The sequence below is a fragment of the Nesoenas mayeri genome (assembly GCF_963082525.1).
Source record: "Nesoenas mayeri genome assembly, chromosome: Z".
NCBI lineage: Eukaryota > Metazoa > Chordata > Aves > Columbiformes > Columbidae > Nesoenas > Nesoenas mayeri.
The window spans coordinates 34,586,318-34,598,586 of NC_137542.1; the positions used below are offsets into that span (position 1 = coordinate 34,586,318).

Here is a 12,269-nt window from a genome sequence, read left to right on the forward strand (position 1 = left end):
CAGCAGAGAATGTTGATCATGTTGGTATGCCAGATGGAGGATGCAGTGAAGTGAAATCTCTGGAGACAAGAGACAGAGGGTCTGGAAAAGTTATGTTTCCTGGAGCCCTGGGCACAGCAAGACTCTAGAGAATTGTCAGTGGGGGAAAGAGCAAGACAAGCATCAGTTAACCCCTAAAAGGGAAGTTTCCAGGAACTTTGTGTGTGAGGCCTGACAACTTGCAAGGAAAGTGCCATATGGAGAAGGATGATACTGGCATGGCTTGCAGCATACCCCTTCTCACCGCAATGACAGCTAGCTAGCCTTTGTGTGCACTAACCCATTCCCTGCTGTGCTTGTCATCCTGGGCATTGGTATAATGATTTATTAGTGCTATCTGACTTCTTAAGAAATAATAAAAAGGTTACCCTCTTTACACTTGCCTACTTGTTTCCTAGCCTGCACCTTACCTCCAAATCTGCTGTGACCCTTGTGCTGTTGCAGCTACTTTTTGAACCTTAATTCAGAAAGAAAGGGTTGTGATGGTGACGCTGTTTTTCTGAGTAAAACAAGAAAAAATGTTTTCCCAGCTGTGTCCTGAAAAATCCAGACACACAGAGGAAAATCCAATAAATTATTAACTCAGTCTTTCCATCTGCAGATAATGGTGTTTCTGGCCATTCAGGCTATTTATTTATTTAATTGCTAGCCTTCTTTGCCCTCATGGAAAGAGCAAATCTCTATTTGCCTTGAAATGCAAGGTCCTGAGCTATTTTCTGGTGAGCACCTGGACAGTGGCTTTCTGCCCTTTGAATGAGGAGAAATAACTTGGAAGTGAGTTTCCTGTATTCCTCTCATCTCCCTGGGAGAGAAGAATAATGAGCAAGAGAGCACCTTCATAGGCAAGAGATTAGAGAGTTTATGCATGGGTTATTCTTTACAGACTGCTGATTGCAATATGCTCCTCCCCCCCCCCCTTTTTTTTTTGTCTGAGTAGGTGGGGTGCTGAAAGAAAGTATTTTCAACTGTGATTTTTTTAATCAGAAGATTAACGTTTTTCTTAGAAAGTGGTAGGACGAGGGTGTTGCCAGCTGCCTGGCACTGACAGATCAATGTCTTGATGCTCAATCCATGCATCCAGCCAGGTGCTGCCCTGCTCGTGAGGGGAAGCACCCTGTGGTTCTATGTTACGATAAAAGGCAGGTTTGATCCATGTTGTATGGTCAGAAAAATAGGTTTGGTTGGCTGCCCTGCTCCCACTCTGGTGATGAAGTATAGGACTGTTTGATGGGCACAACTCAGCAGCCCCTTGACACTGCATAACTTACCAATTTTCCTGTTTCTTGACCTCCTGTTTTCCATCCCAGACTCCTTGAAAATCCACCATAATTACTTTTTTGCCTTAGGTCCCAGTTTTGCTACAAAGTATACCCAAACCTGATATTTTCAATACTGTTAACCTAGACAATCTCAGCTGACAGGATTACCAGAGTGCCACTGGCCTTGCAATGCTCTGCTCCCCAAAATATCCCCAGCAACTGCCAGTGCAGTTTGGCCACTTCTCACGCAACTCACCTTTAACCAAGGTGTGAGATCCAGCTGTCCCTTGTGGTGCTTTCACACTGCTCTCTGCTGTGGCCGGCAGCTTCTGACATCACCTCTGGTTTGCCCTGCCCTGTTTACCCAGCCAGACTTCAGCCCAGCAACCCGGACACAGCCAGGCTGTCAGCCTGGTGCTGGCTCCCTGCTCCCCATCACTGCCCTGTGCTGGGGGCTTTGCAGCAGTTTAGCCAAGGAACCAGGATGGACATTCCTGCAGAGCTGAATGTTTGCCATCTTCACAGAGGCTGACTGCCGCCTGCCCCTGTCCTATTTTTTTCTTCTATGTTGGGCTGCGTCAAAAGCATGCTCGAACTTAAGTTCTTAAGCAATTCAGAATGCTCTGTAGCTGTGACAAGCCCTTATAACTACTTATCAAGCCACCAGTTTTGTGTCAGCATTTGTGTCAGCATTTTTTTGATATCTCTAACTGGAAAGTTAAATCAAGCCTTTGGACAAAAATACAGATTTCCTTTATAAATGCACTAAACCCAGCCCATTTCTTTGCTGTTTGTCGGCTGAACGTAATGTTTTGGGAATTAATATGGCCCTCATACAGAAAAAATGATTGATGGTGTAAGTCATACTGCCTTCCCTTTTGTAAATCTCAGGATGGCTTGTGCCAAACCCCATCATCCTCTTTCGCAGAGATGCAAACTAACAGCTAGATGCCAGTGTGGCAGGGCCTTGTAGGATCATCCCCCCCAGGCTTAGCAAATGCTCTCCTGTTCCAGTCCTACAGCAGAGGGCATATTCCCAGCAGCCTAAATGTCTGAGTGACTCAGGCCAGATGCCTGGATCAGAGAGAAAAGGTCAAATACTTCTCAACATAAATAGGGGGAAAAAAATACTCACAAAAACCCAACTAATTGGAGTGCAGTGGCTGCAGCAGCCACCTAGGTGCCCAGAGCCGGGTGACAGGCAGGTAGCTGCCTTGCAAGGGTCAGCACCAGCCCTCCCCACAAACCTGGCTTTTGCTCCCAGCTGCCTCCCAGCCTGCATGACATTACCTCAGCCCTGCTGGGGAGGAGGGAGGAAGAGAACGCCACCTCCTCAGAGACTTGGGCACTGGGTGATTTATTTTTCTGCTGCTTTAGTCAGCTTAGATGTGGCACAGATGGGGAAACCACAGCCTGTGCCCCCACACAGGCTCCTGGGGCCTCAAGAGGTGCCTGAAACAGATGGGACAAAACCCTATCGGGGCCAAAACGTGCTTGGCATTGCAGCCCTGTCTGGGAGAGAGGGCTAAGACCCTCCAACACATCACCCTGCCCCACCGACGCATGTGTCAGCCACAGGCAGATGAGCACAGGGCTGCATCACAGGGACATGCTGCTCCCACGGGTGCGGGCTCAGTGCTGGCACATGTGCCAGGGGTGGATGAGGTGGTGGTGCCTGTGGGCTTGTGCACGGGGCCTCTTTGAGACCTGTGCCAGCCATTTCGGGGATGGAAAGCCAGGTTTTCTTCTAGTTATTCCCAGATGACAGAAATTACTGGATTGGAGGGCTGCTGAGCAGGGCAGGAGGCAGATCCTTGCTGTTCCTGGGATGTGTGGGTAAACACAGCTTGTGGTGCTGGGGAGCTGGAGGGAGGCTTGGGGTGAGTAGAGGAGTTGCAGGGCAAGAGCAGGATGCCTTCTGAGATACAGAGTACACCAGTCCTGAGGCACCCAGACAGTGGAGGCAATGCAGTCTCCTGCAGGGTGGCATGGGTGGAAAGCAGGAGCAGCACTGCTCAGGTAAGTACAGAGCTGGAGGTGGTGAGAAAGAGAGGGTTCAAGTTAGAAGCAGCAGTGTAAGCTCTATTGGGAGGAGCATGGGGAGATGCTGCGGGATGGAGCATCCAGACAAGCTGGAAGAACCCAGGGATGATGCTGCCACCCCACCCCACTGCCAAAGAGGGAAAGCTCTGGGCCAGGATGCATCTTACTTTATGCCTGGACTTTCTTTATCCTGCCCGAAATTGTTTTGTTTTGTTCAGTGCTGGAGAACTGAAAGGCTGAGGTTTCCCTGTGCTGGCAAGGGAGCACAGCTCCAGTGGTGAGCCAGGAGGCTGATGGGAAACAAGGCAGGGCTATGCTTTCTCCTTGGCTGCAGAGATGCTGCTGTCTCCAGATGTGGTACATTTACGTCAGTGACTTCATGGTGATGCACTTCTACCACCAGGACTGTCCAAAGCCTTTCATAGAAGCAAAGCGTCTGGAACAACCTTCCACTTAACATGCAGCTGTGTTTTTCCAGTGCAGGGGAAGGAACAAACAAAAAGTGTTGAGAGAGTCTTGGTCCTTGCTCCAGATTGCTACTGAAAGCCTATTCTCAATTTTGGTGTATTAAAAAAAAAAAAGAAAAAAAGAAAAAAAAACCCCAAAGTTTCAAACTGGAAAAAAACCCACAAACATGCTGAAAATACAGAAACAAACATCTTTATCCAGTCTGGCAGCTACTTGTGTAGCTTACTCCTATAACTGGACCCATGAGATTTGGAGGTATTTTCTAAAGCCTAGCTTCAAATGGGGAAACCCTGCTTTAGTTAAAAAGGACAAGTTGCAGAGATCCGCGTTAGCGAAATCCTAACAGTGTGACTATGTGCTCAGAAACCTGGTGATGCAAGAGAACTCCCAGTGAACTGTGCAAAAAATAAAAATGAAAAATCAGTTTTGAATGTTCAGATGGGGTTACTCCAAAGACATCTGTGCTCTTTCGCTTTTTGAAGTCGGGCTGCAAAGGAAAACCCCAGGGCTTGAAAAGGCTTTGGTCCGGCTTTTTTGTTTGGTTTTTTTTTTTCAGCAGCTGCGAATGGCACTGAAGTGACTTAGGAGCGGAGCGGAGCAGAGCACGGCACGCCCGGGACCCCGCGGGCTGTGGACGTGTCCGCCCTCAGCGCCGTTGCTGTGGGCACGCGGTCTGCGTTGTGTTTCTTGCTCTGTTCCTTTGCTAATCCTGAAATTCTTGTTTTTTTCAATCTTTGTGAGGAGCACGTGGCGCTCCCCGCTCCCCTTCCTCGCGCCCCGCACCCGCGCCCCGCTTCCCGCCCCCCCGGCCCGAGCCCCGTCCCGCCCCGCCGGGCCCGGAGCGCGCAGCTCGCGCGCTCGAGCCCGCGCCCGCCGCCGCCCACCGTGCTAGGGCGCCCGCCGCGGGCCGCGCTGCCCGGCTGCGCCGCCGGGGTGCGGGCCGGCAGGGCGCCACGGGCCGGCGGGCGCCACGGGCCGGCAGGCGCCACGGGCCGGCCCGGCCCCGCACGGCGCGGCACCGCACGGCACGGCGCGGCGCGGCACAGCGCGGCCCGGCTCGGCACGGCGCGGCCTCGCGGGAGGGCGGCTGCGATCCGCCGCGGCCGGCGATGGGAGATGGAAGGAGCCGGCGGTGCGGTAAGGGGCGGCGTGTGTCCGTGGCGGTGCAGGGGTGCGCTGAGCCGGCGGCACTTTTCTCCCTCTGTTGACTTTTACCTTCTTTTTCCCCTTCCCTCTTTTTCTTCTTGACCTTTCTTTTTTATTCTTTTTTTTTTTTTTTTTTCCCCTCCTTATTACCGTTTCATTTTCCTTTTTCTCTTCCATTTTCCTTAATTTCTCTTCCCTTTTCCCCCCTTGGGCTTTTATTTCTTCCTTTTTTCTTTTTCTTTTCTTCCCCCCCCCCCCCCCCCCCCCCTTTTTTTTTTCGTCCTTGTTTTCACACTTCCCTAAGGGAAAAAAGCTCAGAGCCCACTTCGGCACTCATTACTGATAGATCCCCAAAGACACCAACTGCACCTGGGAGGCTGCACTGAGACCCCCATCCCAGGGCCGGGACCCCTAACCTGCGTCCTATGTTATTGGTTTTGCTTCTTTGTAACTTGTCTGTGTAACAAATCAGCACTGTTGCTGTACGGACAAGCTGTTTTAATACTACCAAATTCTCAAATTAAATGGGAAGTGAAAAAGACAGTGTCTTTGGCTGAGTAGTAGCGTGCTTTCTGGGGAGGAGTGGGTTTGACATGAATTCACCAAAGGTGTAAAGTTTTAGAATGGTAAGCATACACAGGGATGATCCTGTGCAATTGTGGTGTTATCTTCATCCTTGCTACCTGGGACTGGAGTTACACTTCTAAATGGGAACATAAACATAGAGTTGTAATGAGCTTGAACTTCACACAAACTCACTGAAGATGCTGACCTCCCATGCAGACACACTATTTCCATGCCATAAACAACAATTACCTGGCTCTCACAGGGTGCCAGTTAATACATTGTCAGGCAGAGCACATCTATGTGTTATTGAAGTGATTTGGGTGTGTAGTAGGCAACTGCAATTACTACTACTTTTGCAGCCTCTGAACTTCAGTTCTGTCTGTGTGTAGGGCCATTGAAAGAGAGAAAGTCAAATGCAATATTTCTAATGAAAGTGGTGGTTGCACACCCAGTGTTTGAGGCAGTTGTAATAGGCTGCTGAGAATCATCCAAGTCTGTCTGGTTTAGCTAGTAGAAAGCAACCTTTTTCTACTCCAAATGCTTTTTCATTTCATGAGGTTAAACCGTGTAGGAGTCCCTGTACAAATGCTCCCTTTCAATTACAGCCTTGGTTCATTGCAGAAAAGAGTATAAGAAGAGCCTTTGCGGTAGTAGTGATATTAAAAAAAGTCCAAGAAACTTACATGCTGCTCTTTCCAAAACTAGATACAACGAAAAACTAGGACTTTTTGATACACGAAGAGAATTCTTGCTTAGCTTACCTGGGTGATGAGGGTCCTCTTGTGCTATTTGTGCTAGTACAAATTATCTGGTTTACTATTGCCATTTTCATACCATCAAATTAAGAAGAAAAAGAGCAGTGAGGATCCTAATGAACATACTGGTGGTTTTTTTTTTTTTTTTTCAGCAAGAATTTAGTTTGTGTTGTCAAGCTGCATAGCTGAGAAGATGTGTATGTTGTTCAGAGTATTTCCCCTCCCTGCCTACCCCACAAAATGGTCCTTTCTGTTCTTTCCTGTCTTACCAGGAAAGTTTGGCATTTGGTTTTGCAGCTTGGATTTAAGAGATGGTTAGGGTTTGATTCCTGTGGGATGAAAAGGCAGTCTTTTTGCAGGACTACCATGGACCAGTGCCATGAAGCATCTTTGCAGGCAGGCGTTTGTCTCCATGGACATCCTGGGAGCCTAGTGCTGGGAGCTTCATTGTTGGGGCTGGTGGTTGAGGTGGCAAAAGTGACGCCCTGTACGTGGCCATCAATGCAGAAGAAGGATGCTTTGCCTGTGGCTGATAAACTGTCCTTGAGTATGCAGCAGAGCTGATTGCTTGAAGTGATCCCAGGTCCATGGAGAGAGGGGCTGTCAGACCTGGGAACTGTGGTGATTTTTTCTGTTTCTTTTTGGAGTTCCCCTGTTTTAGTTCCAAGGGTCCTGATAGGGTGCAAGAGCCTGGGGTACTGCTAGGTGCTGGTTTAAAGGTAACTTAAAGGTAGTGGCTTAGGGAAGGGAGGGAGGGGTTAGCATCTGGAAAGTAAGATTAGTCAGGTCCCCATGGTACCAGAGAACCATCTGCCAGGCTGGACAGACCTCTGAACTGCTGCCAAAACTCAAAGGTTGGGGCAGTCAGCCACCAGCCCCCAGTATCCCACTCCACGTCAGCTCTATGACCCAAGTGCTGGAGATCCCTGGGGTGTGGCAGCTGGTAGAGTTGGTTGGTGCGAGGTTTGCAGGGTCAGCCAGAAGTGGTGAGAGCAGTGTCCCTGGGCTCAGTGACACCTGCCACCTCTTCTTGAAAGGACGTTTACTTGCAGCTGGTTCCTGATGGAAACAGCTTCTGGTGGAGCAGGGGCTTCACAGACTGGCTTTCCCATGCAGTCTCATTCTCTGGCTTGGGGGGGGGTTTGTCATGTCCTGGTGGGTTGTAAAACTCTGTGATGGTCCTTCCCTTTGGAAGTTTGGCTTACAAGGGTTATGTGTGATAGAAAACTCCTCTGGATCATCACCATGCAGAGAAGAGGGACCACAGGTGAACAATTTTAGGACTTTAGCAATTTCTGTTTTAAACAGCTGAATCTCATTCTGAAGGGATTCCTGTCCTCTGGCACCCGTGGTAACAGAGGCTGTTTCCAGTGCTTTTTTCCTGTTTGCACTGAGATGAGGTTGGGGGCGGCACAGAAATTCTATGTTTCTGTGGATGAAAAGGTGTTTGAGACCAGCTCTAAGTGCCTGCCTGGCACTTTCAATCTGTCCGTAAGTGTCCTGTTCCTCTCAGGACTGGCATTGTTTGAAGTATGCTTTTGCAATATGCTTCCAGGTGCTTTTTCTGAGCACAGCCTCGCCTTGCTCTGAGATGCCTCTTGCTGTTTTGCCAGGTCCTGTCACAAACCACAGGCTCTTGGGATGCTAATGCATCTGAGCATTTATTTTCTGCCTTACTGAGAGAAGCAAGGCAGGTTGTGGAGGGGGCTTAAAAACAGGGTGGGGTGAGGGCTAGCCCTCTGGGTGTGGGCTAGGTTGCTACAGGGTTGAATTAAGAGTCAGAGGAGCTCAGGTACTATCCAGCCCTTGAAGCCTGAATGGCACCTGAATTGACTGTACTTCCTGAATGCTGTGAGCAAACAAACCTGCCAGGGCACCTGATCTGTCCATCAGGGATCAGACTGTCTGTCAGAGTGGGAGCTCTGCATTTCCACCTCCACTGAGCGCCTCAGCCACCAGCAATGCGTGGTGTTTGCAGTGGCTTGCTTTGCTAACTGTATACAAATATTTTCAGTGCTGTGACCACTGGGCTAAACCTAGGTAGACCAGGCTTTTAGAGATGGGCTGCCAAGGCAAAAGCCCACTGATTACTGTCATGCTTGCTGACGGCTTCATGCTTCAGCCACAGCAATTTTTTTGGCACCCGGTGAAAGAACTGAACAAGAGGACATCATCTTGAGTCTGTGATACAGTAGTTTGGGAACAGTAAGAAAACAACCTCAGTGGCACAGATTACACAGTGTAAGCCTCCCTTTTTGCAGAAGTGATGAATGGGGCTTGCTTTCTCTTCTTAGCTTGAAATCGCACAGTGGAAGAGGTGGTTTATCTCCAAAATGTACTCTTTTTCTTTTTTTTTTTTTTTTTAAGTTTGCAAATAGGAAGTGTCATTGGGGTAGTTGCATCTTCCAGGCTGAACAAATGCCAAGTGTGATGGCAAGATGCACTTAAGCCTGGGATATGGCTGCATTTCAGTGTTAAGATAAGAACCTTTCCCAGGAAAGTAATTTTCTCAAAAGAAACCACATTCTAGTACCAATGAGTTCTGGTTTTCATCAGCTTTCTCGTCTGTGGACTTGCTGTGGCCTAATGAGGGAAAAAGGAGAAGTATTAACTTTAGTGGGACACTAGCACCAGCTGGCCTATGTTGTGCTTCCTGTGAGGGATGTACCACTTTTGCTGTCCTGCCACGGCTAAAACTGGCTGGTGGCTCCTGACGGTTCACAGGGCTACAGCTACCCGAGGACGCTGATGCTGTCGCTCCTCAACTCGCACTTTCTTAGCAAGCAAACAGTCTGGCCGTGCAGCAACATCTTTTCAGTCCTCCAGTGCTTGCACAGCAGGAGGCTCACGTGAAATTTGTTGGTGTGACTTCTAGTTGTTGCTTCAGTTATGCTAGGGAGGAGATGGTTCAGATCAAACTTCAGTCAAGTTTCTGATCTGAAAAAAGTGGTTTAAATATGTGGTATGAAATAATCACGCAGGGTCAATGAGCTATGTCTAAATTGCTGTTGCTGTGTTGTATCTCTACAGTTTGCCCTTGCTGCAGAGGGAATGCAGTTTTTTATACCTTTGCAAATGTAAATTTTTCGAGTTGCTGTAGTGTGCAGTGGTTTGCATTTTGGGCGTGGGGGTTTTGTTTGGTTGTTTTTTTACTGGAAAGAACATTTTAATCACTTTGGGATACTCTCTTAAACAATGTTCGTAATATTGACTTGAAAAAAGAAGATAAGCTCTCCTGATATCCCATCCTTCTTCCATCCATAAAGACAGCGTGTATTTAGCCGGATGTAGAGAATGTACAGCACATGGGAAAGGATGTGCCCTGCAAGTTCTTAGTACTCGACAGATGTTGGCTTGAGTGTTGGAAATAATTTAGTTGCTTAAAGAGACAGAGGTAACTTCTGGTGGGCTCAAGAAGTGCTTAGGAATATCCAAATTTTAGCTTCCATGGAACGGAAATCCATGTGGGGCAGACCTGTAGCCTGTCTAAATACTGTTTTGCCATCTAAGATAACTAAAGAGGATGGAAAGAAGCAGCCTGTGAGTTTGCTAAATATACTTGGAAAAGACTGAACAAAATAAGTAAATGCAAGATGTCTAGCACATGTGCCACTGAATTATCTGAATAAAAGGTGCTATCTTTGTGCAATTTTTCTTAGATCAGGCCCCCATACCAATGCTGTTTGACATAACTCAGAAAAAAATACTAGCACTGTGGCTTTATGAGAAATTTTAGACGTGTTTTACTATCTTTATGTTTGACACAGAGGAATGTTGTGGTTCATGCAATGAGCTGAAGCCTACTTCTCAATGGCCTTCCTTTGATTCTTGCACATACCTTAGAAATAGTGCATAGACATCCAAAGCCTCATAGAGCATACACAGAAAATCACTGACTTAGCAAACAGAAAATGCCGAGTGACCTTTAATGGCAAAGTGTAATCATACAGACTTTGAATTAATATTCTGTTCACATTCACACAGTTACAGGTCAGACAGTGTCAGTCTTTGCATAATAAAAAGAATTTAATTCAGTATAACAGCTGGCTGCTTCACAACAACTTTAACCAAACAATGAAGCAAACATTTCTTTAAGGAGAGAAAAAGTCAAGTGCAGGTGTGAAACAAGATGACCAGACTGAAAACAAGTTTTACCTGCAACTCCTTGATACTACTGCTAAGGCATCCCTTTTTTTGGTCACTGTTCCCATGCCTTTTTCTAAACAGCGACTCTTGCTTTGTTTCTGAATTGAGCCTCTCATCAGACACTGAACTTCTATGAAGTCTGCTGTTGAGTGCAGAGAGCGCCTCCGATTGTATCTATGCCCTTTCAGTTTTGCTCACTCGCCTGATGCCCTCCTGGGAGGCTGCTTCTGGCAAACACATCTCATGGCACTGGGAGTGACATGGGACATCTGTGGTGGTCCAGTGCTTTTTGGTGAATCCCTGGGGTGAAGGTGTGGCGTGCTCTGTGGTGAGGACTGAGGTGTGTGGATGACTGGACAGTACTGAGCTCAAGGTCCACGCGTCCAGGGCCGCGCCATAGCCCAGTGAGCAGATAAGAGTATCTAGCTGTGCCGGTTTGGACCCAAGGTCAGGTTAGCCCAGAAGCATGTATGTGGTTGTGGATGTTAGCAAATGCCTGGGAAGAGTTCAGCTTGGAGCTTCATGAGAAGGATGTGATTTCTGCATATGTTGTGGATTTGTATCCCTTGAGCTTGTGCACCCTCCTTTTCAGCTGCTGTAGGATTTTGGTTTCCATGACATTGTTTTGCAGAGGGGTCTGTGGTTTTGACTACAGGCTGTGCAAGGCACCATCTCTTGTTTGGTGTGATGATGATTCCCAGTACCTTCTTTTGATGTCATCTGGCTATTATAGTAAAAGAGGTGGTGAATCACTGATTGCTCTTTGCCTTTTTCAGACCCCTTACAACTACATGTATCTCTGCCATGTGTCTCTCAACTACCTCTTTCCTTCATCTGAGAAGTCATAGCTGACTTGGTTGTCCCTTTCTGAAATCCAGACTTCTTCTCTGCTGGACAATGGCTATAAGCAACACTCTCACACAAGCCATTTCCTTCCTCCCCACCTTCTGGCTCTCTACACATCTCCCTGCAACTCCTGATAGTTAGAAATTACTTTAAAACCCAAGCTGAGATTGCTTCTCTTCCAAAGCCTTTCCTAGTATTAACTTCTAGCAGCTTCAGCTGAGATTTAGCCATGCAAATCTCCAATTTTTTTGAGTCTTTATCTATTTTACTTATGCTTTAAGAATTGCAAACATATATATTAGCATGTGGAGGGGTCTGTGTGTAAGGAAAACACACACATGGTGTATGAGGTCACATAGAAGTAAAAACTATACGTTGCTAGTTGTTTTTTTGTGAGCACCAGCACTGTCTCTGCTCTCTCTGTGCTGTTGGTGCAGTAGCTTTTACCATCTAACAAGTTCATTTTAACTCCAGCTTTCTGGAGTTTCATCCTGTTATTTAGGAAAGTGACTTGAGAAAAGCTAACAGAAATAGTCTTTTCAGAACAATTAGTACAACCTGTCAAAAGCAGCAAGGCTTGCTAAGCTCACGCCCAGACAGGAATGATAACAGTGCTTAAAAACAAGGGTTAGCCATTACCTGTGCCAGGGTGTTGGGTGGATTGTCTATCTGTGACTGCAGAAGCAGACTCCATGAAGACTCAAGCATGGCTTTGCAGCCTGACTCATGTGGTCCTTTTGCTCTGCTGGGAACTTACTGGAGAAGGTTGTACATCTGTGGAAACCTTCTATCCATCATTCCTGCCTTTCCTTTATTTGTTTACCAGTTACTGTATTTCTGTCAGTCTCTGGGAAAACTCCTGCTGTCTAGCATTTCGCCTGACTCTTGCTCCCTGAAGGCTCAAGCTTGGGCAGCCATCCCATTCTGCTTTTTCCCCAACCACCATGTTCCCAGGTCTCTTGCGCGGAGTCAGTCTGTCTAACAGCATCTGTCCTCTCAG

At 47.5% G+C, this 12,269-nt stretch overlaps 1 protein-coding gene across 1 annotated transcript in view; it reads left to right on the forward strand.

The window, feature by feature from the left end:
- Positions 1–4,925: 4,925 nt before the first annotated feature.
- Positions 4,926–12,269, forward strand: part of PSD3 (pleckstrin and Sec7 domain containing 3) — a gene marked incomplete at both ends in the record, with an annotated part of 104,206 nt that continues 96,862 nt past the window's right edge. Inside the window, one exon of the mRNA XM_080362419.1 lies at positions 4,926–4,946. Within this exon, the coding sequence (XP_080218545.1) occupies positions 4,926–4,946 (21 nt within the window). The remainder of the gene's footprint in view (positions 4,947–12,269) is intronic.